This window comes from Zalophus californianus, chromosome 6 (genome assembly GCF_009762305.2).
Source record: "Zalophus californianus isolate mZalCal1 chromosome 6, mZalCal1.pri.v2, whole genome shotgun sequence".
Classification (NCBI taxonomy): domain Eukaryota; kingdom Metazoa; phylum Chordata; class Mammalia; order Carnivora; family Otariidae; genus Zalophus; species Zalophus californianus.
Window position 1 is genome coordinate 95,480,995 of NC_045600.1, and position 26,924 is coordinate 95,507,918.

At 37.6% G+C, this 26,924-nt stretch overlaps 1 protein-coding gene across 12 annotated transcripts in view; it reads left to right on the top strand.

The window, feature by feature from the left end:
• The window catches only part of UNC13C (unc-13 homolog C), a 650,938-nt gene that overhangs the window by 577,124 nt on the left and 46,890 nt on the right, over positions 1 to 26,924 (top strand). For all 12 annotated transcript variants that reach the window (XM_027572007.2, XM_027572015.2, XM_027572013.2 and 9 more), the window contains 2 exons: positions 3,418 to 3,498; positions 15,492 to 15,639. In XM_027572007.2, coding sequence (XP_027427808.1) covers positions 3,418 to 3,498; positions 15,492 to 15,639 — 229 coding nt within the window. The remainder of the gene's footprint in view (positions 1 to 3,417; positions 3,499 to 15,491; positions 15,640 to 26,924) is intronic.

Below are 26,924 nucleotides of genomic sequence, written 5' to 3' on the forward strand. Positions count from 1 at the left end.
GTTCCATTTCTTTATCTTATAATATAGTTCCAGACACAGACCACCTTAGTTCAAATTCTACCTCAGTTGCTTCCAACTGTGTGACATTGGCCAAAGTATTGAAAAATTTTTAATCTTCAGATTTGGCATTTATATAGTGCAGAACATTTTAACACTTAGTTTATAGTATTGTTGTGAGCATAAATGAGATAATGCATACATTATCTCTGCATGGTAATTGCAAAATGTATGCCAGCACCACTCACAGAGGCTGGCAGCTCAGAGTTAGGGCTCACTGGGATTGTTTTGTGGGTATAACTCAGGGGAAGAATAATCCATTTGACTGCATCATTACTTACTGAGACAAAATAGGTGTCCTATAATTGCAGTACCCTATATTATCCTCTTGCTCAGAAAAAAAAATTAAAAACCAATAATCCATTTAAAGACCTCACCTAAAATTGCTTCTCACAGGTATTCAGTTATGTTGAGGGTTTGGAGGAAGTGTAAAAGGTAGTCGTTACTCCCACACTATTGCTTTGGATCTTAGATCTTGATCCCTTCCTTTATCTCTCTTATTATCTTCCTGGGATTTATATTCCCTACTTTGAAAAATGGATTTATACAGGTTGAAATTTCTCATATAAAACCAGGAAGGTGAAACAGCATAGTATCTCATTATAAAAGAAAAGAACATGCTTCTAGCATCTGTGTGATGTTAGGAAACACTCCATTTCCCACAGCTTCAGTTTTCCTGAGTTGGAAGTTTTATCAGCCAGAACGGTTTTCAGTTCCAAGTGATGGAAAGGCAGAGTAACATAAGCAAGGAAGGAATTTATTGCTACATGAAATTTTATAGTCCTAGATAACTGCTTTCCATCACTGCTTGATTAGGAACTCAAAGAATGTTATGGAACCCAGTTAGTATCTCTCAACTCTGTTCTTTCCTTATGTGATTTATGGCTGTAACAAATCTACCTTCCTATTTGTAAGACGGTTGTCTCTGCTCTTTATCTAACATCTTTTGAACTTGAATGTTGTAGAAAAGAACACCCAACTTGATGTGAGGAATCCCAACAAATCCCACCAGCACTTCCTGGTCTCTGATAGTGTTATTGCCACGCCAAAGCCAACCATTGTGATACAGGCTTAACTCACATAACAACCACTAGCAAGGGGGTGCAGTCAGCTCTGCCTGAATCTTAAGAACTCTGAGTGGGATAGAGATAGCTCCCCAGAGGGCATATATATGCTAGGTAGGAAAAATCAGAGTTCATAACACCTTAGGTCCCTCTGCAACTTCCAAACTTCTTGAAGACTGTAATAAACTAAAAAATTATTAGTAAAATGTCCTAAAAGGGTTATTATTCAAATTACAGAACAATAAGACCCCTACAATATTATGCAAAATTAAAACTCTGGCCATAATAAAGAATTTCAAATTTTACACAGCCATTTTCCCTTATTTTACTAAAATGTCACTTCCATTTTTATTCTCATTTTAAGCAATATTTTGCAGTATTTATATATTAGTTTGAAAAAAGATTTGGATAAATTCAGAAATCCTATATGGAAATATTAACAATTAACTAACTTAAAAGAACACAGAGTCAAGGAAAATAAAATAGAACAATGAGGGAAATTGTTTTTCTGCATTTGACTATGATTTAGGATTAACCCATTAAAGAAGTGTTTATTCAGCCATTTGACACATTACTTCATGCTCTGGAACTTCATAATGTGGATATATTATGTATGCACAACTTATTACTATTTAATGGAATCAGGTTTATTTGGCATAATTTTTTGAAAAAAATGGACAGATGATACAATATCAAAGCCAATTAATACATCAGAGACTGTAAATTTATTGCAAGCAAGCAGTAACTGTTTGCCAGAGTAACTCTTTTAGAGACTCCTGTATTTTAATGAGCTATTTTTAAATCTCAAAATTATTTCTTGCAAAAATTATATTTTTCTATAACACAGAGTTGAAGCCAGAGAGGTTTATATTTACTTACCCTAAAACATTTCCACCTATAATTTAGTAAACATTTCCCATTACTGTTTGAGTGCTAAGGGGTAGTTAATATTCCTATTTTTAAAACATTAAATGGACAGATATGCTTGTGTTAAAAATCCTGTATCAGACAAAGATGTAGTGAGATGCATGGATCCATGGAGCATTGTATACCATTTTTTCAAAAATCTTCAAAGGAGTATGATTTCATTCAAGTGTATTGAACCCTACAACATTGTATTTGAAAGAAATACAATTATTTACCAAAAATATATTGAATTCTTAGCAGGTTATAGTACTGAAAGACTGCAAACTTGAGTAAGAAATAGATCAAGATTATCTTCAGAAAGTCATGGCATCTACCAAATAATAGAATAAGAAAAGGGCTAGAATAGGGTGAGCCTCTGGGGATTGTACCACCTGAGCATTACACAAAAGTGCCTAAGGGACTTACTGACCACTGAAATAGAGTCCATGCTCCACCTCCCAAGCTGTATGTGTTGATGTGGAGCTGCACCCTGTAGAAAAAGAGGCACCTCTTATGACCAAGGAAAGGCACTGATTAATCCATTAGTCAAGCCATGCATTCTCAGAGTGGTGTCCATCCATATGGGCTTTCCTCTAATTCACATAAAGGCAACTATATTAGTTAGAAGTTAAACTTCAGGAGGTCAAAAGTCTTTCTTTTACTGAACAACATATCACAATTACCTAGGATAGCACAGGCGTATAATAAGCACTGAATAAATATCTGTTGAATCTTATTCACTAGAATAATGGCACCTCTGGGGAGACTGTCAATTTGGGGGGTCAGGAATTTTTAAAATTTTCTCTTAAATTTCTTTTCCGTTATGGTTGTATTCAACTTTCTACCATCATTTCCCTAAAGAAGTTTTGAATGATGGCTTGAGACAGTCCATAGTGAACAATGAGGAAAATCCACTGTAAATATGGAAATTGGCTCTAAAATATTGAAAATCTGCAGAGCCAAATTCAGTTAACTCTTGCGGGCTTTTCTTAGTAATGACTAAGCATTAAGGGGATCAAGAAAGAGAATAAATTGGGGGCATTATACTTCAAGTAGACTTTATCATAATAATTGAAAGAGGCTAAAATTCACCTCCTAAATCCCTGTCATGATTGATCTTCCTCAAAGTGACAGAACATAAGGTGAAAAAGCTTTGACACATATTTCCAGGTTCTTCTCTTTTTTCCCTAACATTAACTTGCAAGTGAAAAGTAAAGCCACATATGAATCAAAGTCCAGCATTTCTTCTTTTGGAAAAGAGGATATTTATTGAGTATATGAATAATCATCTCAAGTGTGTCCATGTGAGGATTATGCAGATTCTGTTTGAAAACAGTTGTTAAATGAATGAACTGGTTAATTTATAAGTAACTGTTAACCTGTCTTCTAGGAGCACATGATTCGGGAGGATGCCAAGGGTCTGACCCCAAGACAGTGTGCTGTAATGGAGATGGTCTTGGCTACCATCAAGGTAAGGTTACAGTACTGCTGAATTATGCATCCAGAGTCCTCTGTTTGCCCTCAGAGAAAATGCCCCACCTGCATATCTGTAGAGCTGCACCATCCATAGACACAGAAGATAGCTGTATGGGTATCTTCCCAGAGTGTGTCTGATTGAGCCTGTACTCTCTCCATATTATCCGTGTTACTCTGCCCTTATCCTTGCTTCCTTTGTCTGTCTCTAGAAAATGTGTGTGAAACCTATGTTGTGACGTCTGTTTTCAAGAAAGACATATACCTACCCTCCCCAAAGTTAAACTAAATAGATGCTTCAGGAGGTTTTGGGTTAACAGAATTTCTTTTTATGTTGTCTATGCTTGTTGAAATGGCTTTTAAAAGATCAATCTTCTCCTCTCTCTTAGTAAGTGCAATAATTTAATTTTCTCCTGGAAACCCAAAGGCATTGTATTGTGTGCATCAATTTTTCATAGCCAAAGGTTGGCCAAAAGTTATTGTGGTGTTGGCTAAAGATGGACAGACCTCCAAATGTAACTTAGAATTCTTGTTTCCATATAATTCCTTTTATATTTACATATGCGTCATATTTATATACATGCATTTTAATTTATATGTGAAAGCTTATTCAAGAGTGAAAAATTAATTTATCATCTAAATCTAAATCCTGTCCATTGTCTCCACGCTTTGCTGGAGGAAGCATCTCTTATCCAATATGTGTGAACAGTGTAGCAAAAACTGCTAGCTACCATGAGCCCTTTTCAGAGCACAGAATTGTCTTACAGGGTACAAACACATTACAATGTTATTCATTAAAATGGACTTGTATAAAAATTGGGTACCTTCACAAAACCGTTACCTCACAGCTTTTGTAGTTTCAGCATTTACAATGTCAAAAACTGCAAAATGAAAGTTGTGAGGTAGGAATTTTGTGGCATATGCTGGAAACTGGAGAGTGTGGATTTAGGCAGTGAGACTATAGCAATGAAGTTTCTAAAGCTGCTGCTAGAGTGTTATCTGAAGTACGGAAATTTTGCACAATCATGTTGAAGGAAATATGAAAAAGAAAAAAATGCAAAACCAGCTCTTTTTAAAAAATTGTTTGCAAGAAATGGGTAAGAAATGACTGACCTTTGGAATTATAGCTGAACTAGTGGCTACAAATCAGGAAATGCTAGGAGAAAAAACAAGAACTTTGAAGTGCACCGTGAAGAGAAAAAGAAGTAAAATTTTTAGAATCTGAATTCAGCCCTTTATGAATTTTATCAAGTCAATGCATGACTTTAAGAGAGGAAGGAAAATGTGTTCCATGAAAAGAGAATGGCATTCAGACCTGGCTCCTGTCCCCAACACCAATATTTCTTACAATTCTTCTTGGTTGGGACACATGATCACCATCTAGTTATACCCAAAGTCTGGGACATTCCTGATCTCCAAGCAAGTTCCCCTCTTCTACATCCTGACAGCTCAACTATTCCATCTTCCTGTCCGGGTCATCTGGGATGATCTTTTAAATTCAGTCTTAGATACTTCTACCAGCTGGTGTCTAAGATCCAGTAAATGGGTTCATGTCACTATCTTGTTCCTTCAGGGCTCAGACCTGACCCTGGTCCTCCTGAACCTCAGAGCCTCAGGTCAGGTCTCCACCTGCTAGGCCTATTATAAGACTCTCTTATCCCTGTGGTCTGCCCATCATGCCGAGGCATACACCTGGGCATTCATTTCTATGGCTCTGTCATCAGTTTGCCAAAACTGGAACTCCCTTTATCTTGTCTGATTCTGAGATTTGCCCCAACTGAATGTCCTACCAAGCACTAATGCTGTTGTTGACTACAAAGGAATTCAGGAAAAAGAATACTACTTAAAAGAATTACAGCCCCAACCGCTAGTGATTCAAGGTCTGCTCGGAGTCCAGCAGAGGGAACCCTATAATGTAAGCAGACACCTCAAGAGAGAGATGTTCTTATGCAAAAGCAGCGGATGCTACCCAGGCTAACTCACAAAGACTGCCAAGGACTTAATCCTGGTTCCTCTTTAACTCAGTTTAGGCAAGCAGGCTGGAACTAAAAAGTGAAGGAGGAGAATAGACTGAAATAGTGTTTTACATTTTTTCCAAATATCTTCCATGTATGTACATTGTCTCGCCTGATCCTTATAAACATTTGGCTGTTAGGTGTGTCAAGAGTGATCATTCACATTTTATAAATTAAACAATGGAGGCTGAGCAGGTTTAAGTTACTGTCAAAGGGCAGAGAGCTATTGGTAATTGGCAGAGCAGAGAAAGGACTCCAAAACCTAAAATCACTGTCCTTGTTTCTACATCATGTTATTTCACTAACTGTTAAAGTGTTGATGAAATACAGCAGGCCAAAATGGATATTTCTTCAGAGAGATCAGTTATTTCTAGATTAAAATACCAGATTTCAATTATTTAGATAATTTTCTAAAGATGCTTTAAAATCTTTCAACCCCTACAAAAGTATTGATGAAAATACTCTTAAATACTAAAATTTGAATTGGACTAGACTATTTTGTCATACCGGTCTCATGTGGTTTCAGTTATAAGTCAAAAGGGGGGACTATGGCACAAGCGTCAGAAATTACAGTGATCTGCTACAGCTAGTGTGAGTGGGCTGTGACACATTTCATTCATTCACCTGTCAACAAGCAACCAAATGAGTAGTATTTGAAAATGAAAATATAATGGTGACAGCCATGAGGCAGATAGCCAAAAAATTAACCAGTATCTGAAAGCTAAGAGGCCAGTAGGGAAATCCTAGTTTGAAGGAGTCCTCATTGAGCTTTTGAGTCTCAGACCCATATCCCAGGAAGACTGAGGACTGCTATGGGATTCCTTGAAATGTGGATTTCTTTCAAAGAAAAGCAGGAGATCTTTTTCTGACAACAGCTACTCTTGACCTGAGCATGAATCCCAAGAGCTTAAGGAAATTCTTAAGGCTTTAAACAATCCTCAGGTTACTTTCTGATGAAGTTGGAAATTTGAAAAACCCAGAAAAAAAAGCTGGCCGGTTTTATTTTTGCCCAACCTTCCAAATTGCCCCAGAACATTTGTTCTTTGGACCCAAACATGACACTCCACAATGTATGTTGCAGATGTCTGACATCATGTAGGGACAATACAGAGATTTCCCTAAAAACAATAACCATTGGGAATTAGGGCCTTCTAGAAATTTGGATTTCTTGGTATAAATTTGGACTAAGTATGAATATCTATTCAAATATAGCTTTGGAATTTACTTATTACTTATTTAATCCTAGATAGCACCATTTTTGATCATTTGGATTCTAGACAAATAGCAAGATATGTGATGTTATACCTCTGAGGCTCTTACTTACCCCTGACTGAGGTCCTACCCCATCCTGCTATCCATTATTCATGAGGCGATTTTGGTGGCTGCTTCTTAGCATCTTTTTTATCATTATAAGTATAGTTTTTGCATTATTTAAAATTCAGCTGCTCATGAGAAGAGCAAAATAATTTACCTAGTTTGGATTATTGCATTTCAAAAACCATTACTTGCGAGCTTACTTGTACGTAGAAAATATGGTGGGCAATGAGGACATGGCTGAGGAGAAGAGAGATCTTGCTGTAGACTTAGGAACCTAGACCACTACAACTGATAAAACAAGAGGTGTGGACAAAGTGCTGAAGAGTGCAGAGAGGGTAATGTATTCTCTGTGAGTGTCTAGGGAAAAGCTTCGTGAAGAGGGAAGTTTGGGGATTTATAAAGAGGCTGAAACAGGGAAAAGCAAGGAGGAAGTCATTGTAGGCTTAGAGAAAAGCTTGAGTGAAATGTGAGGAGGGGTAGGTCAGTCCGAAAGCTTCAAGTCATCTAGTGCAGAGGAACAGATCACGACTAGTTGAGTATTGTAGGGAATAAGAGAGGAACATTGGATTGGAGCCAAAATGCTGACACTTGCACAAGGTCAAAGGGAGAGAGTAGCATATTCTGATCTGATATATATAAAAAGAGGACTCCAGCTGTGGTAGAAAATAATTTCTAATATATTTATCAAGTAATTCCTAAAAAAAAAGAAGTAAACCTTAGTTGTTAAGGGCAGATTATAATTATATCTAAATTTGCAAAATAAATTGTCTGCATGGATTTTCCAAAAATATGATATCGATATTGGAAGGAAGAAAAAATATGTGATGATGGGAAATTGCTACCAAAATAGTGTATGAAACCAAGAAGAAAATTCTTCCTGCAAACTTGTAAAGAAACATTAGCATGTTCCCATCAGTCAGTAAAAATAGATTGTAAAAGTTCTTCAAATATATGACAAATTTAAAGAATTAGAGGAATTTAGAATTTTTATTGGGATTATAAAAAGAATGGCTTGCTAAGCATGCAGACAGTATTTATACTGATTTTTAATTTGGCAGTACTCTTTTTTTTCCTCACAAATCACAACCACGTCTGAAGTACTTTAATTTTTGTAGTTTTATGAAGAACATAATAAATAGAACAAAATCTCTGATTATTCTTTAAGATAAAGAAAATGATACTTATAAATGGGTCTTTCAACCTCCATTCAGATGTAATAATAACATTCCTTACAACTCACCCTTACATGACTAAATCCAATGTATCTATCTCTGTACTGGGGCGGAAACCCTTGCAAATTTCAGAATATGGATATAAATAAAATATTTGGAACCACATGGGGAATGATACCACTGGCAAGGACTGGAGTATCAGGATAGTAAGTGATTAAGAGAGAACAAAACTAGAGTGTGTAAATCACTGTCCACTCCTATGGGAATAACACGGCTTAAGGAATTATTGTCAGAAAATTAAATGAGTTATCACATGTAAAACAACTAAAACAGTCCCTGTCTTACAGAAAACTCTTTACAAATGCAACTATCAAATCACCTGAAAACTAGTTTATTTTGGATGAGCCTCTTTCTACCGTTAAACCCAAGATCCTACATATTCAACTGCAGTCAGGGTTTTTTGGGGTTTTTTTGTTTGTTTTTTTCCCCCACCTTTCCTAATCCCTTCATTCTCTCCAAGTGAGGCTATTAAATCTGACTCTGCTCCAAGCAATAGTCCAAAATCCTTATGGCTTTGCCCTCTGGCCTTTTGGTTTTCGGTGCTCAGCATCCTTTCTCTATAAGGACATAAACTCCATAGGATTCTGGAGTGCTCCCTGAGACTCTCCTCTGGGTAGCAGTACTGTTTTGTTTTTGGTTTTGTTTTTCCACGGAGTTTCTAATCCAGATTAAAAGATGAAAAAGGCACATTAAAAATTAAATAATGATACATGTTAACTTATAAGAAAACAGTGTAAGCTATGTAACAGGTGATACAGATGCCAATTAAGGGGCACAGATAAAAAGTGGTCAGGATTCAGAAGAGGGAGCAACCAGTGTGAGCTCAGGGAATCAGGAAAAGCTCGAGGAGTGGTCTTCAAGGACAGACGGGAGTTCACAGGCTGGAGAGGAAACACAAGTTTTTCTTGGAGGAAGATGAATGACTTGAACCTAATCAGGGGAAAAAGATTTCATCATGGAAAGGCACAAGACCAGAGGCCTGGGAGTCAGTGACGAAACTACTCAACGGACTGGTCTGGATCTAACTGGAGGTTTGGATAGTAAAGCCATGTAAAATGAGGTTTCAGGAAATGTTTGGGGTGAAAGTACAAAGATCCTTTTGCACCCTCAGTGTATTCCATAAAAGAAGAGCCATTGATGATTTTGCAAATATGTGGCATACTCAAAGTGACATTTTAGCAATGGAAATCTTACAGAAATGTGCAAAATGCATGGGATAGTTGAAGATTTAGTCACAGAGATCAGTTACAGTTATTTAATGCCTAAGATGAGGAGGGCGATCACTAGGGGGCTGGCTTGAGGAATAGAAGTGAAAGATGGTATGAATGACAGAAGGAGGGGAGCATCACTGGGGAGCAACCCAAATTGGGGCAAGGGTGAGGTGACTGAGAAGTTTCAACCGAGAGGATAGAAAAGCATGGTTCCACTGAGAAGAAATGGCAAATCAGTTAAAAGGCTGTTTTTGTACAGCTATGTTGAAGTTAGATATGGTGGCAGGAACGTAGAAATAAATAGCTAGTACATTGCTGGAGACAGGGGCCGGTGCTTAGGAAACAAAGCAAGGTTCGAGTTTGGGCAGATAGTCTGCCAATTAAGCATATCTTCTCACAAGTAGAAAGAACGCCACAGTTCACAGAGCTCTTCCAGATGGAGTAATAATTCATCTCATCATTACAGTACCAGAGTCAGGCAGGGTAGATGTCTCTGCTCCCGTTCTCCAAATGAATGGACTGATAGTCTCTGGGGTTACATAACCTATGGCACAGATCACATTGCATAGAGGAAAGAGTGTGAATTTACATTTCCTCACACATTTTAAAGTAAAAAGCAGAGAGTCAAAGAGGTGAAAAAGATTCTAAAATCTCAGAATTGGAAACATAACCCAATAGCTCCCCTTTCCTGCTCATCTACAATGTTGTTGGCCTATAGTCAAGTGGCCACCACTTAATAATGGCCAATGATGGGACTTCACTAACTTACAAGTAGCAGCTTCAATTTTTAAGATGCACTTTATCACTGGAAAGGTTATCTTTGTATCAAATCAGGATCTGTTTCCCTGGTAGTTTTAGTGCTGCCTTGGTCCTTCTGTCCTTTGAAAAATAATTCTACTTCCTTTCTGTATGATAGCCTTTCATACACTGAAGAAAGCTATCATGCCTCCCCAATTTATCTGCAGCCATTTATTGAATGACATGCCTTCTAGACCTTACAAAATCCTGGCCCTCTGCCTTTGGATGCCCTCCACTTTTTCACATTTCTTATAAATGATGAAGCCTGGGAGTAAATCTGTAATGATCCTAATATTTCGGATGTGTTCTGATCAGCAGAGAATGTTGTTGCTCTGTCACACACTTCATCTTGACCTATCTATGTATCTTAATGCATGATCAGAATTCATTATCTTTGATAGCTGCCCCATCACTTTATTAAATCATGTGAAACCTGAGGGAAAAAATGAAGCATTATGGCTTTTAAAATTTTACTGATATTAAGCCAGGTCACCCCCATTCCATACTCTACAGAAAACTTTTTATCATGAATATAGGCCTTTTCCTTTTTTTTTTTTTTTTTTTTTTTTTGTCATCCCATCCTGTAAATCTTGACCCATGATTTCAGGCTGCCAAGACTTTTTCTGAAGCCACATTTTGTCATTCAAAGTAATAACGTCAAGCTTTGGCTCAACTCTACATTTTGGAAACCTCCTTTCTGCCTTTGTCCAAGTCTGTGGTGAAAATATCAGCCAGGACAGGGCCAAGGGTAGAGAGAATGACATCCAGCTGACATCCTTATCCTTCACAGCGGTCAACAGCCAACTTGCTCACAGTTCTCTGATTAAAAATCCCTTTCTTGGAAGAAAATGGCTAGTGCTAATTTATTTTGCCAATTGTTTTCTGCTAATTTGTATTAATCTAAACATCAGAATAGATTAAACTGGAGGTTCTTGGTTTACGCTGCTGGTTGCAGAGAAACAACGTGAAACTGAGTCCTGTTTTTGTTTGTTTGTTTGCTTAGAACCAATGGGGAAACATCCACTTTTTACATGCATGAGGGAAACATCTAGAAGGCTTTAAAACCCCATATACACAAATTCTCCTCTAGCGTATAATCCCCCTCCCAATGCTTATTATAATGAAGGGAGATCAACTAAGCTGTACTGCTGTCGCTAGTGGGGCTTATTTAATAGCCAAGACATTCACTCCCACACAACAGCCTCCTATTTATATCCTTCAGACCTAAGCCTCAGCAAAATACAAATTCTACTCTCCTGCTTCTTCAGAGGCTCTTGCAGAATCAAAACTGAATGTGAAATCTCCGACTGCCAGGGTGTATGCCATCATTGCAGCCCCCTTTCTTATTATCTGTGCCAGTGAGATAAACAGACCCAAGTTCTCCTGATAGGGTTCCGTAAAGTAGCATTTTCATCGAGTTTGCATTTGCATAACCATAGAAATCATCTCCTCTGCTCTCTGAGTTAGGAGCCTGGGGCATGTGCTATTTATCTGTGCTCACTGAATGGGAGCTTTCATCCTTAGGATCTTGCAACTTGTTTTCTCTCCGAAAATTGCTACCTCCTGTCCAGGGTTCATCTTGCAACATCTCCTATTATACAGTGCACTTAAGAGACAAAAACATCATTTCTGCCCTCAGGCGTCACATCTTCTGCTGTTCACTTACGATCCTGCTAGAGCCTTTAGAGGAATGACTCATAATACCCTATGGCTACAAAGGAGGAAGTCAAGTCAGTTCAGTATCATAACCAGAAACTCTAGGGGGTCCTTTAGGCTTTACCTGGGAACAAACTCATTCCTTGTTTTATGTTTTCACTTCATGGTTGTTTCTCATGTCCCAGAGGCCTACAAAATAATGTCTTGGTAGTAAAAACATGTTCTCCTATACAATTTTGAGGGTTCAAGAATAAATACACAGTCTAGGCCTTCAGAGCCTGACTCTCTCTTCTTCCATCTTAGAAATATCTCCATTCTATAAAGTCCATTCCCCTTATTCTCTCCTAGGATTTCCTAAATCATATCCCATGGAACACTTTAGTCCCCCAGACTATTAATAGATGTGGTATGTGATAGGTGTCCTGAAGCCAAATATTTTAAGAAGCAGGTATGTTAATGAAAGGTTTAAGCAGATTTCTTTACCACAATGGGTCTCAGAGCCTTTCACCTGTTAACGAGCCTTGTGAATCTTTAGGGGTACTAAGTCATCTCAACTTCTCTAGGGCCTCTACTGCTGAGAGGCAACTCATGGCTCCCAAGGCCCCAAGTTTCGTGATAAGAACAGAGTAACAGCACGAAGGAACTATATTATGAGAACCACCACTTCAAGTCTTCTTAAGTAGAGCTGGGACTCCCACAGTTTCCCTTGGTTACATATGTGGGATTGTCGCCTTTCTCTCTTCTACTGTTAGCAGATGATCTAGTGGCTGCTGATTTTAAAAAATGGCAGGGCTAAAAAACTGATAAACACCAAAGACGATACCTCTTTGGAAGCCTTTACAGACTCCTTCCCCAATAGAAATGTTTGCCGCCCCCAGTATCTGTGTTTTCCAATTATTTTTCTTAGACTTGCAACATTATTGGAGTCCTTCATTGACATTTTGGTGACATTTCCTACTAGATCATAATCCCTTTGAGAACAACCTCTGCACCTCTTTGGCTTCATATCCTTGGCATTCAGCACAAGGTCTGGTTTACAATACAAGTTTAATAAACATTTGTTAAGGGACAGAGGCAGAGAGAACAGGCAGGAAGGTAGAACCCACCACTGATGCTGCTGTCAGTGTGATCCCATAGGTCTAGCCTCACAAACCACACAGTAAAAACAGTGCCCGTCCTTGTGAATGCTGTCACCATGCTGCTTTATATACACCATTAAAGAACAGTTTTTAAAGTAGAGTAGGATTGTGACATTCCCGCAGTTATAAAACTTGTCAAAAATGTTATTTAACTCATCAATTAATGAGGGCACCAGTAATATCTTACAACTAGCTTATCAGAGAACTCCAAGAACCACACAGAAGGATACGCAATAAGGAAAGCTGAAATCAACTTACAAATAGAAGCAAAAAGGATCTATCCACAGAATAATCAGTTGCATCCCACCAGAAATAATTAATTTGCATTTCTATGGACAAGAGTCATTTACATGATTATCCGTTTTCTATCATTTGCAGAGTTTTAAATAGCTCAAAGACAATGAAAAACAAAGATAACCCAGACAGGCACACTAGGCAGAACACCCACTAATCTTTTTGGTCCATTTCAAAGTCTGTCACAATTTTTCCTGACAACTCTCCATAGTCCCGAAAGATGGCAAAACATCATTTTAGGTGCTGCTTCTAGTTTTTCTTGTATTTCTTTTTATCATAATCTTCTAGCACTTGTGCTCAGGTTTGATAAGAATGGGGCTTGTCTAGGGCGCCTGGGTGGCTCAGATGGTTAAGCGTCTGCCTTCGGCTCAGGTCATGATCCCAGGGTCCTGGGATCGAATCCCGCATCAGGCTCCCTGCTCCCTAGGAGCCTGCTTCTCCCTCTGCCTCTCTCTCTCTCTGTCTCTCATGTTTAAATAAATAAAATTAAAAAAAAAAAAAAAGAATGGGGCTTGTCTGAAAAAATTTGAGAAGCAGAATGTGTTCCTACACATTCCCAGAGATCATGCCCATTCCTGGTACAGTTTATCTCACTGCTACACGATATAATGAGGGTGAGTTATTTCATCTGATGCCTCCTTGGTTCATTATATAAACAAGACCTCCAGAGAGCACCCTTCCATTCCTCTAGGGAAACAGTCAAATCCAAGCTGAACCTTCCCCTCTCAATACATCCATTTAATATTTTCCACCTTAATTATCATATCATGTTTCCTGAATAAGGAGCTATCACATTTTTTGATCCACCATGGCACCTGAAACAATTCTGGACTTATAGTCCTCAATAACTACTTTCTGCATGTGAAAGTACTTTAATTTTTTTTTTTTTTTTTTTTGGAAGATCAAGGTGTAGGGACAATTTTAAGCATTTTATCTCATCATCTTTCAAAAGGACCAGGCTTTTGCCATTTTTCTATGCCTCCTTTTCATAAACATAGATTGCTTTTGGCACAGCTTATGTTTTCACAATGCACGCAGCTAGAATCAGTAAAGGCACTTTTAAGTGACTAGAGGTTTTTCTCCTTGCGGAGGGTGTCTGGCATGGTAGCAGTCTTTTTGCAGATTCTATGCCCATTGTCTACTTTCTTTGGCTTATGCCCTGAATTTTCTCTACTTTACACTCTTTGAAAGCGCACTCAGCTGCCTACAAATGCCCAGAATATTTTTCTGCATCTCCCCTTGAATAAGGGAGAAAAGTAAGATAATTATGAGTTTTCAATTCGTTGAATTCTTTTACCTCGGAAATTTTTAATGAGTGGGATAAAGGGATGACACATACCCAGTTAGGAGAGTGTATCAGAATCATTTGTCGAGCTTTCTCAAAATACATCATTCTGTGAGAATCCTAGATCAAAGCAACTCAGGTTGCAGTGGGTGTATAGTTTAGTATTGTCAGTACCGGGAGAGACGGAGAACCATTTACCTAAACTTAACAGTACACTGTAAGAGATTTATAGATGTTACCATCTATAAAGGGGGTTAGGGAAAAAAATATCCTTAGTTCTGTCACATCTTTGTACATATTCTGCTTTCCAAGTGATGTCTGAACATAATACTTGCAGCATGAAAAATGCTAACATCCCTCAATGACTATATTTATTATTAAATAGCATGTATCTTCTCTAGTATCTTAGCTGTAGATATTGTAATGTTTTGAGTTTACTGGGTAATAATATAAAAAAAAATCCCTATGTTTTATTACATTCATCAGACACAAGGTTCAGGGGATGTCGGATTTCCAAAGACCACTCTGCATCCTCAGGTTGGTCTGTGTCTGCACTGTTGTGTGTTCAGAGCAGGGGAAAATGGAGCAGCAAGCAGGCACCTGGCCTGGAATTGCAAACTAGTATCTGGACAATATGTGACCCAGGTACTACCTTCTTTGTGAAATTTTGACAACCCTGGATATATTTTATGTTCTAGAAACAAGCCAATAACCAAGTTGACAATTGTTATCTACACCTGTCATTCTATAAGCCTTTTGACCGCTGCATCTTCATGATCCCATATGCTTAACTGAAGCTTTGAATGAGAGGAAAAACCTAAAGCTTCAAGGATCTGGGGTCTGTGATGTAAAGCATCAGTTCAGAGACAGGGGACCTGAATGACAGGGTTATGATTTAGTAATGGGAAAGCGTCAGGACTATCCTTTTGTCACTATTTCACATTGATCATATTGTATCATTCCATTTGAGTGTCACTATTATGGCAATAAAATCCTCCTTTGATACTTCCTTCTAAATCCTTCTGCTTATTTTTTTCTTTTTAGCAATACTTTCATGCAGGAGGAAATGGCCTGAAAAAGAATTTCTTGGAGAAAAGCCCAGATCTTCAGTCTCTGAGATATGCTCTCAGTCTTTATACCCAAACTACTGATGCCTTGATAAAGAAATTCATAGACACTCAGACCTCACAGAGTAAGTAACACACTGGATGTGAGAATAGAGTAAGCTGAACACAACTAAAATTCAACATAAGAATTATTATAAATACTATTAATAATTTTTACTACAATAAATTAAACCATCAATAAGAATTGTGGATTATTTAAACCTTAATAGAAAATTATCAGAATGTTTTAGCCCTCATGAATTCCAATTTTATGAATAATTTCAATAACACTAGGATATGCCTAATACTAAAACTGTATGAAGTGGTTGACTCTTGGTGATTCTAACTTCATAAAATTTAGTAAAACCTAGTTTTGAATATCCACAGCTGTGATAGTCTGTTCAATTTGGTGTATGGATGCAGTGTTTGCTGCTCTTGGTAACTTCCAAAGGATGATAATAATTCCCCAAATCTTGACCTTAAATGTAAAATCTCCTGCTCTGGGGTTTTCAGAAGAGAAATCTCATTTTACTATAATTTTACATGAAAGACTTTTTTAACTGTTACTTTGAAATGGACCAAGAGGAAAGCATTTTATTGGAAAGTTGGATTTGTTTCATGTGGCAAACTTCTCACCTCATAAGCTTTTAGGAGATTACTGGTAAGCAGCCTATCTTTCAGTACACTGTAAGAGATTTATAGATGTTACCATCTATAAATGGTTGGGGAAAAAAATATCCTTAGTTCTGTCACATCTTTGTACATATTCTGCTTTCCAAGTGATGTCTGAACATAATACTTGCAGCATGAAAAATGCTATCTTTCAAGTTGCTTTATGATTTATCATATTTTGGTAATTATATGCATTTAATTCAGGCATTTCTGAGAGATTATTGAAACTGTCAGTATGAGTCACAAAGAGCCAAATTCAGGCTCAAACTCTAGAACATAATAAATTGCATCACGGAAGTAATAAAAATGAATATGAGGACACTGTCTCCATTCATGAAGAAGCCTCAGAAAAGAAAGCATACAGATTTTTCTGTTCATGTGATGAAAATGCTCCAAACTTGTCTGTGTTTCTTCATGGATATTTGAACTTTTCTACCTACATCAAAGGTAGATGCTTTGCCTGTAATACCAAGGTATGTGCTAGGTAGGTCCTTCGCCTGTCTTTAACACTGTGGTTTCTGAGAGTGCCCAGTTAAATGCTGCAAATATTCCTTTCCATGTGCTATGCTAACCCAGGTTACCTCTTGGGATATTTTGAGAAAGGAAAAAAAGAGTTGAACTCAAGAGGGGTTGAATGTAATTCTAATGCATCATAGAGAGTTGCAGTTTTATTCCCAGAAAATTTGAGTGTATGAAACCTTTGTTTTGCTTTTATAGGTGTACGTGTGTGTACACACACACACAGCCCATTTGCTAGCATAGATTGTCACAGCATACAAAACTACGTTATGTGTATCAGTTTTGGTGTGAGCATAAATGGGAAACAGTTTGGTATTATTTACTAAAGTTGGAAGATTTGCCTTCCCTATGACCTAGCAATTCAACTCCTAGGTGTGAATCCAAAAGAAACGTGTGTATGTGCACCAGAAGACACACATAAGAAAATTTACTAGGAAAAAAAATGTCCAGTTGAATAGTAAAATAAATTGTGGCATAGTCATACAATGAGATCCTATAGAACTCTAAACCTACACAAGCTACAGTTACACACAACATAGATGAATCAGAACAAACACAACGTTCAATAAAAGGAACCAGATACTAAAGAATACATACTGAATGATTAAATGTATAAAAATCCCAAAACCTAAACTGCAGTGTTCAGGGATACACAGTAAAATGACAACACATAGCAAGGAAAGGATTTCTACGAAGTAAAAAGAGCAGCCTTCTCTGGGAAGTAGGGACTAAGGACCTCAGAGGGGTTGGCAGTTTGCTGTATCTTGACCTGGTTGGTGGTGGTTACCCAGATGGTCTCTTTGTGACGTGACTAACAACATTTCACTTTGTTTATGCTTTAAAATTGTTACAGAAATAGAAGGGTTTTAAAAAAAGCAAATGATGTCAAAATCAAAACCAAAATTGTTTAATTCAACTTTGTTCTAAATGGGTCTTATAAGTATAGAATAACCTACTGTATCTTGCTCACTTCTTTTCCTCCTCTCTTTTCCCTTTGCTCCTTTCTTTCCCATTTTCACCTTGATTTCCTTCTTCTTTGTTTTGGAACAAATTTTGATATCATCTTTCTGTCGTAATAAAAAAAGGGGGGAAAAAAACTCCTAGGGATTGAGTCCCATTAGAAATTTATGAACCACAGAGTTCAAGTGAGAACTATCAATTTGGAAAAAAACTGTCTTCTCTTTCTCTTTCTCTTCCAAATATTGGGAGATAAGCCAATCCAAAATGGGTATAGAAGTATTAAGTCCTCAAGGAAACTGATGGTTCATTTTATAAGAATAAGATGTTTATTATCCTAGCAATGAACTGCAGTAATAAAGCACCATCTTATTCTGCATTCACTTTATAAATATTTACTAAGTATCACCTCTGAATGAAATTTCATACATTGAGGCATATATTCAAAACTGAACATGTTGTTACAGATACCAGTTGCTCTTATATGGCGGTTCTCCTGCGGGGGTAATTTGGTTCCTTAAGGACATTTGGCAGTATCTGGAGAGTTTTGGTTGTTGTATCTGGGAGTGGTGGTCATGTTACCGGTATCTAGTGAGTGGAGGCCAGGGAAGTTGCTAAATATCTATGGTGCACAAAAAAGCTTCCTACAACAAAAATTTATCTGGCTTGAAATGGCAGTAATGCCCAGATCAGGCCACCCTGCTTTTATTACTAGACTGAAAAGTGAGAAGTGTTGTTACGTAGGTCACGTCAGAAGAGGGAAAATTTTAACTTGAGAAGATAGGAAAGGCAGAAAGGCCAGTGGGTAAACTGAGTCATGAGGTGGTTAAAAAGAGGAAGGTATTCTGTATATAGAAACTGTCCAGAAAAGTATATCTACTTGTGCTCTTAATTTTAAAATCCCATTATGTCAAGAACATACACAGCTTAGTTTTATTAGGAAAAAATATTTTGCTTTTAAAACAAAATTCACATCACCACCAATTTTTGATCAATAGATATAGTTGAAAGTGCCATAGATTACTCTGCACCATTAAAATATACAGAAATACTGTAGTAGGTTTTGTGTAATATTAGAAATTATTTTATTTTATTTTTTTAGGATTTTATTTATTTATTTGACAGAGAGAGACAGTGAGAGCAGGAACACAAGCAGGGGGAATGGGAGACGGAGAAGCAGGCTTCCCGCTGAGCAGGGAGCCTGATGTGGGACTTGATCCCAGGACCCTGGGATCATGACCTGAGCTGAAGGCAGACGCTTAATGACTGAGCCACCCAGAAATTATTTTAATATTTGTAATAATTATCACCTATTCTTCCTCTTACAGTTGATCTAATGGTTTAGTGTATATACTTGGGTAGTGTATATACTTCTGTTGTTGTTGTTTTTCAGGGATACATTACTTACGGTTTTAGAAGCTGGTACAAAATTCTTTTCTTGCATCTTGATTACAATATTCATTATAAAAAACTCTTCTAACAGCTATTTCATTATATCAAGGGCTCTTTGAATATTTCATGCAGTAGCAAACAGTGAAAAATGTATAAAAGTTTAACATGTTAAGTGGAATTTTTTTTCAATGGGTAACACAATTTGGAATGAGGCACAGAATGATTAATTGCTGAGCTACTCTGTGTTTCCTTATCTAAGTTTTTATAAGAGCTTGAGGAACCTGAATCTCAAAAGCTTTACAGACAAAGGGATATTTATGTCTAAGTTACAACTGGCTCATAAAGAAAAAAATTATATTTAATGACTATATGAATTAAAATATGAGATAAAATGTTTTAGTCTATGATCTGTCCTCCTATTAACTTTTTATGAGCAACATCTTTGAGTCCCTGCTTATTTAAAAAATCAGATCCTTTTGGTCATTTTAATGACCTGTTTCCTGCTAAGGTAGAGTATAATGTATTTAAATTTGAAACGGAAATCAGATCACTACTGATTCACATTTGGAATCTGTGAATATGCTTCAATATATACATTATGTATAAGACATTAATTATCTCTAATTAGGTTCCTCCAACTATGGGAGTTATGTCCATAAGTAGAAAAGAAACCCCTCTGAAATGGCTCACTGTAGAAAGGATCTCTTCTTATCAGAAATGTAGGAGAGCTTAACATTGATAATATTTACTTCACAAAAGAACTGGCTTCAGAATAAAGAAATGACTTACTGGATGTCACCTATGGGTGAAAACATCAAGGAATATCCTCAGCTTATGTGGGGAAGTAATATTAAAATCTACTTGGCCATCTTCAGTTTAATACTGACTGGACAGCACAGTCAGAAATGGTTTCTCATTTTAGCTGATAAGCCTTTCAGAGGTAACCAGAGATCCAGAATCCCATCCAAAAGATTTTATGCCACCGTTTTATCCCCAGGCCAGCTAGCACTGCCTTCCAAGAGGGGATGTTAGTATGTTTTAGTAACACAGGGGGAGAATTGAGAATTTATGACATTTGGCTCTTCAAATGTTGCAGTTGGTCTGATAGCATTCAAAACTGGATGAGGCTTTTCAGTCCAGTCAAAAAGCTTTACACAAATAACTTTAATAGGAGTGGTGATGTGATATGGTTCGGAGTATGCTGAATCCTTTCCCAAAGTAGAAATGGCAAGTGTCAGATAAGGTTACTAAACTGCTGAGCAATACTATTTAGCAAGTAAGTTGTCTATCACTATGCAGTTCATTTCAACAATCCTCTGAGGCCAGTAACATTATCCATACTTCTCAGATTAAGAACCGGAGTCACAAACAGATTAAGAAACATGCTGAAGTCATGTGGAGAAGTGGCAGAAACAATATGCTTCCCACCAACTCATACTTATTTTATTTTAAGATTTTATTTATTTATTTGAGAGAGAGAGAATGAGAGATAGAGAGCACGAGAGGGAAGAGGGTCAGAGGGAGAAGCAAACTCCCTGCTGAGCAGGGAGCCCGATGCGGGACTCGATCCCGGGACTCCAGGATCATGACCTGGGCCGAAGGCAGTCGCTTAACCAACTGAGCCACCCAGGTGCCCATCTCATACTTATTTTAATCAGAAATCAGAATATATATTATTTTCTACAGCCCATGTTTTCTTCTCTTGTTTTGAATAACCGAGTTTACTTCAGGCTCCTTACTTTTCATTTTAGTATGACTAAATCTCCCTTCTCTTCAGGAGATAATCTTTTACTTTTTTTTCATGTCAGCAACAAACTATATCCCCAAACTTCTTCTTCCTTTGCTTTCCAGTTTCTCCTTATTCTGGTTGCAGTTACTGGGCATGCTCAGTGTCCAGGACACCTTTTAAATATTAACTGGAAGTAATTACATTGGAAAAATTCAAGTCGAATATAAGAAAAAGTATACTGCTTTCAGAAAGCCCTTTCTTTTCTTTTTTTTTTAAGATTTTATTTATTTGAGAGAGAGAGAGAATGAGAGAGAGAGAGCACGAGAGGGGAGAGGGTCAGAGGGAGAAGCAGACCCCCTGCTGAGCAGGGAGCCCGATGCGGGACTCGATCCCGGGACTCCAGGATCATGACCTGAGCCGAAGGCAGTTGCTTAACCAACTGAGCCACCCAGGCGGCCAAAAGCCCTTTCTAACATAGCTTGATTTTATTCCTCTAGAATCTGTTGTGTCTGTGTGTAGTATATCGCAGTTTTGGACTACCTTCCCTATTCTAATCTTCACCGCCCTTGTCCTCCATCAGCAGAAGTATCATTTTGTAACACTCCCTAGCACATTGAATCATATCATGATTGCTAAGTTTATATTTCTCTCCTATCTCAATGTAAGCCATAGGAGGACAGAGCCCTTGCTTACTCATCCTTGAAATCTATGTGCTTCAAATAATGCTAGATACAAAATAGGTGCTCAGTGAATTTTAGAACTAATGAATGGTAGGAAATTAAAAATTACATAATATGACACAGTCCTCATATTTGAATTGATAAAATTACAAACCTTTCAACAAACCTCACAGCCCTAGACACTGCAGAGCACCCAAAGTGTGTGTGTGTGTGTGTGTGTGTGTGTGTGTGTGTGTCCCCACTTAGGAAAAAAGCTTACAGTTTGATGGCTGGTACTGTTCAGTAGTTCTCATACAAGGTAAAAGGTACGAAGTGCCACTGGAGATATACTGGAGATATACAGAGGGTTGGGTAAAGTTAGATGGAGAGAATAGGATTACAAATTTTTATTAAACTATTGAAATCATGTTTATTCAATCTGTTACATAAAACTCAAAAGCAACCAAGAAAAAAAAAATACATGACTATTTTCAGTTTAGGCCACTGATAGATTCATATATGCTTTCATTTGACTCATATTTAGGAGGATGTACCATGTGTCAGCCTTTGTGCTAGATAAACTGCAGTGAACGAATGGGCAAAATGTTTTCCATCTCCCCATCCAAATACACCCTTATTCTCTCCAGAAGGCTGGGTTCTATGTTTCTTACAGCTGTGGACTCTCTTACTACTTGTTTCCCATTGGGTCAGCCAGTAGGGGGCTCCTCTGAAGCTCCATGGGAGGAAAGAATTGGTCAAAAGTATTCATTCTCCAGGTTCTCTCTGGGCATGGTCCATTCAGGCTGACTGTGTCCTTTCAAAGTACCTTTCCCTAGAGAACTCTCTCCTTCTAGATTCCAGGAGCTACTTCTGTCCCTCATATTTTATGGACTATGGGTGTTAACAGCTCCACTACTCCTCTGTTTTCCCTAAATCCATACCTCCACTACTCCTCTGTTTTCCCTAAATCCATACCTAAACCTTCATAAACAGTCACTTTCTTAAACCATCCAAAATTACTGTTTGCTCCACTACTCCTCTGTTTTCCCTAAATCCATACCTAAACCTTCATAAACAGTCACTTTCTTAAACCATCCAAAATTACTGTTTGCTATTGATACCCTGACTGATACAAAGGCAGATCTTCATGGCTTTGCTAGGTTTTTCTTTCATGCTAACTCTCCTTTGGGTCATCAAAGATTAATACATTAAAATAAGCAAGTCAAGTGCCAGAATAATTCTTTTTGGACTGAAATAAAACATCACATTTTGATGACTGAGCTGTCCAGAATGAAAAAAAAATAGTGTATTAGTTTTTCATCCACAGGAATATTTCCATTACATTCTGGCCAGGGCATCAAAATCTCAGATCTCCATTTCTCATAATGCAATTTATCTTGCCCAGCATCTCAACTTCTCTGGAAACCTGATGTCAAATTGAGACAACTGAGAGTCATTGGTAAAATCATTTGCAAAATAAGACAGTCTCACAGCACGGAATAAGCAGGTATTTGTTGTAGGCCATGCATACTCTTATTGCACTGATCTAAGTATATATATTTGTAGATCAGAACAGATGTACTTTCATTTTTTTCTTCTTTATTTTTAAACATGAATAGTTGAAAGACTTCGTCCTAATACTACCCATATAAAATCAACAATTTGTGTGTGTGTGTGTGTGTGTGTGTGTGTGTTCCATCTTTTCATTTCTTAGTTGGGTGAGGACCAGATCTCATTCCAAGGCCATGAAGAATATCAGTGGTATTAGAACCTTGTTTTCTAACATTAAGTGTGCAATGTTACTTGCCTCTCAAAGGGTAATATTGTTGAAAATAAATCTGGAAGTAACGTATATTTTTCTAAAATTAAAATTAACTTTTTGTCATTAGAAACAAAACACTTGACATTTGGCATTGCATCCAAAGGTCTAAATAATAAGTACTCGCACTTGGCATTTACTGCAGATTTTAGGAATCTTCAAATACCTTTTTCTCACTTGATTCTCAGAACAACCCTGCAAAGTCAGACAGAGGTCTTCAAATTATTGGTCTGATATTCCACACTGCCTCTGGGTGTTCTTTTGAGACAGTCTTTTCACCCAAGAGCGATAGATGTCATGGAAGTGATTTGAGCAAGGGGGGGCAGTGTGAAAAAGTAGAATGTTTTTCTGACATCTCAAAAAAAGACTGAAGGGAGATAAGAAGGAAGCAGGCAGACAGTGTGGAAGCTGGGCTGGCAACAGTGATGGAGAGATATGGGGAGATTCACGACGTAGTTCAGCAGTACAATAAACATGGGCTAGTGAAATAAATCTTGTTAAATTAGTAAAGATTTAGGATAATAAATTTCTTTTATAAGATTCCAAAATAAAGCAACATTTACTTATGTGTTGTAAAATTATGGTGGGTTTTTTTTTTTTCTATCTGTTATAATTTTCTGCACTTTCAAATTATCCAAAAATGTCCCAGTATTTCTTTTTCAACCATATAAAAAACTTATAATCCAGTTCAAAAATGGGCAGAAAACATGAATAGACATTTTCCTAAAGAAGACATACAGATGGCTAACATACATGAAAAGATGCTCAACATCACTCATCAACAGGGAAATGCAAATCAAAACTCCAATGAGATACCACCTCACACCTATCAGAATGGCTAAAATCAACCACACAAGAAACAACAGATGTTGGCAAGGATGCAGAGAAAGGGGATCCCTCTTACACTACTGGTGGGAATGCAAACTGGTGCAGCCACTCTGAAAAACAGTGTGGAGGTTCCTCAAAAAGTTAAAAATAGAACTACCCTTTGACCCAGCAGTCACACTACTAGGTATTTGCCCAAACAAAAAATACTAATTCAAAGGGATACATGCACCCCAATTTTTATAGCAGTATTATCCACAATAGCCAAATTATGGAAACAGCCCAAGTGCCCATCAACTGATAAACAGATGAAGAAGATATGGTATATATATACAATGGAATGTTACTCAACCACCAAAAAGAATGAAATCTTTCTACTTGCAATGACATGGATGGACCTAGAGAGTTTTATGCTATGGGAAATGTCAGAGGAAGACAAATACCATATGTTTTCATTCATTTAAGATACAAAACAAACAAGCAAAGGGTAAAAACAGAGGGAGGCAAACCAAGAAACAGACTCTTAACTCTAGAGAACAAATTGATGGCTACCCCAGGGGAGGTGGGTGGGGGATGGGTGAAATAGGTGATGGGGATGAAGGAGGGCATTTTTTTGGGGGGGGGGAGGGCACTTGTGATGAGCACCAGGTGTATGGAAGTGTTGAATCACTATACTGTACACTCAAAACTAATGTTAACGGGAATTTAAATAAAAACTTTAAAAGAAAGAAATATGAAGGACACACTTTTCTGTGCAAAGTAAATTAGTTTAATTGAATCCCAAAGTGGTAGATTTTGAAGCCTTTCAGGTCTTAGATTTAAATCTGTGGGCTAGAATAAACAACCCAATTAAACTTCCCCCTCAGGATTCAAAAGATCTGAAAATTGCTCCAGGGGAAGGAGAATTATCTGGACTGGGAACTCTACACACAGGCAGGCACCTTATATTTACATACGTACATACATTATATGTGTGTATATAACTGAATAATTTATAAATCTTACTTAATGAAGAAATTTACCAGCGTAATTATGTAATACATTGATTAAAATTAAGCAAATGCTGTCAATGATAAAACAGGTATTTTCAAAATCATATAACACTTTATTATAGGTAACTATGATATTTTTTAATGTTTTTGTTTTTGCTGTTATTTTTGTGTTAGGTCTGACTGGAAAGTAAAACAGAGGTTAGAATCAGTTGTTTGGGAAGTTTATGGAAATGCTGACAAACTGAGATGTCAGAAAAAATTTTACAAATCACTGAGTCAAGAAAGCAAAATGCAATACCGTATCTCTGTACCTACCGAGCCATAAACGTCTGTTTTTTATTCACTGAGAACAGGTTTTGTAACCAATGGGGTCAGTGGCGTTAATTGAAAAACCAGACTATTGCCTCACAAGTCCATATGCCCTTTATAACTAACTTCTGAGAAAAGACATGGGATTTTTTCTTCTTTAGTCACCCCTTGGCACTAAAAATTAAGCCTGTTATTAAGAGTTCGATTAGCTTAGAAAAAGAAATATGAACTGTGTTACATGGCATGGAAATAGCTACTCTAAATCTCTAAAGGTTGGAAGTCTAGCTTGTGTAAACCTCTGGCATAAAGTGCTCTCAGTTATGGAGAAAAGGGACAAGGGACTGATAGGTTGGTTAAGACAGGGGAATCGGTAACCATGCAGTCATGTCCCAAGCATCTCTTCTCCTGCTTCCTGGATATAAGGCCTTGGGATCAATCACTTAACCTCTCTAAGCCTCAGTTTTCCCATCTAGAAAATGGTAATAGTAATTCCCAAGTCCATTGGGTTACTGGGAGGATCACAAGTGGTAATACATGTGAAACACTTAGTGCACAGCAGACTCTCAATAAATGTCAATTCTTATTGCATCATCAACATCATCATTAGATGTACTGTCTAGAAAGTACCCCCTTTCTTCTACAAACATGAACAAAGAACTCTTCAAATGCAGTTAAGCAAGGAAATCAACAAGCACATTTCCCTGAAGGAATCACACCTGCATTTCCTATGAACTTCTCCATACATGCCATGGTTGTCAAAGAATAACATATCACACTCTGGCCATTGCAAAGCACTACGCTGGGTGTGAGACATGGGAAAAAGTATCTACTCTGAGGAGCTTACACTGAAAGCTCTAACAACTACATAAGGGGAAAAATAATCATACAAGGTAGATTATACTAAATATTAGATGGATCTAAAGACAGTACTAGGGGCTTTCAGAGGAGGGAGAAATTACTGTGGGCAGGAGGGCTGGGAGGCTTCAAAGGATGTGTGAGGTTTGAGTAAGGGAAGGAGAGGAAAGCATGTCAACAAGGCACAGAGGCCAGGTTGGTAAGGAGACCATCAGGAGGACTGGAGAAGTGCTTCTCAAAGTCTAGTCCGTGGAGCAGCAACATCAGGATCTCCTGGTGTGTTAGTAAGTTCAGACCAGTGTAACAGAATACCATAGACTAGGTGGCATAAACAACAGAAATTTACTTTCTTAAGTTCTGGAGGCTGGAGGTACTGATTGATTTCAGTTTCTGGTGAAAGCCTTCTTCCTACCTTACAGATGGCAGCCATCTCATGGTGTCATCGCATGGTAGAGAGAAAGGGAAGTCTATGGTGGCTGTTCTTATAAGGACACATCCTATTGGGTCAGGACTCCACTCTTCTGACCTCATTTGACTTTAATTACTTCCTCAGAGACCCTGTCTCCAAAGAGAGTCACATTGGAAGTTAGGGCTTCAATAAATGAATATTGGAGGAGGGAGGGGCATAAGCAGTTTATCCATT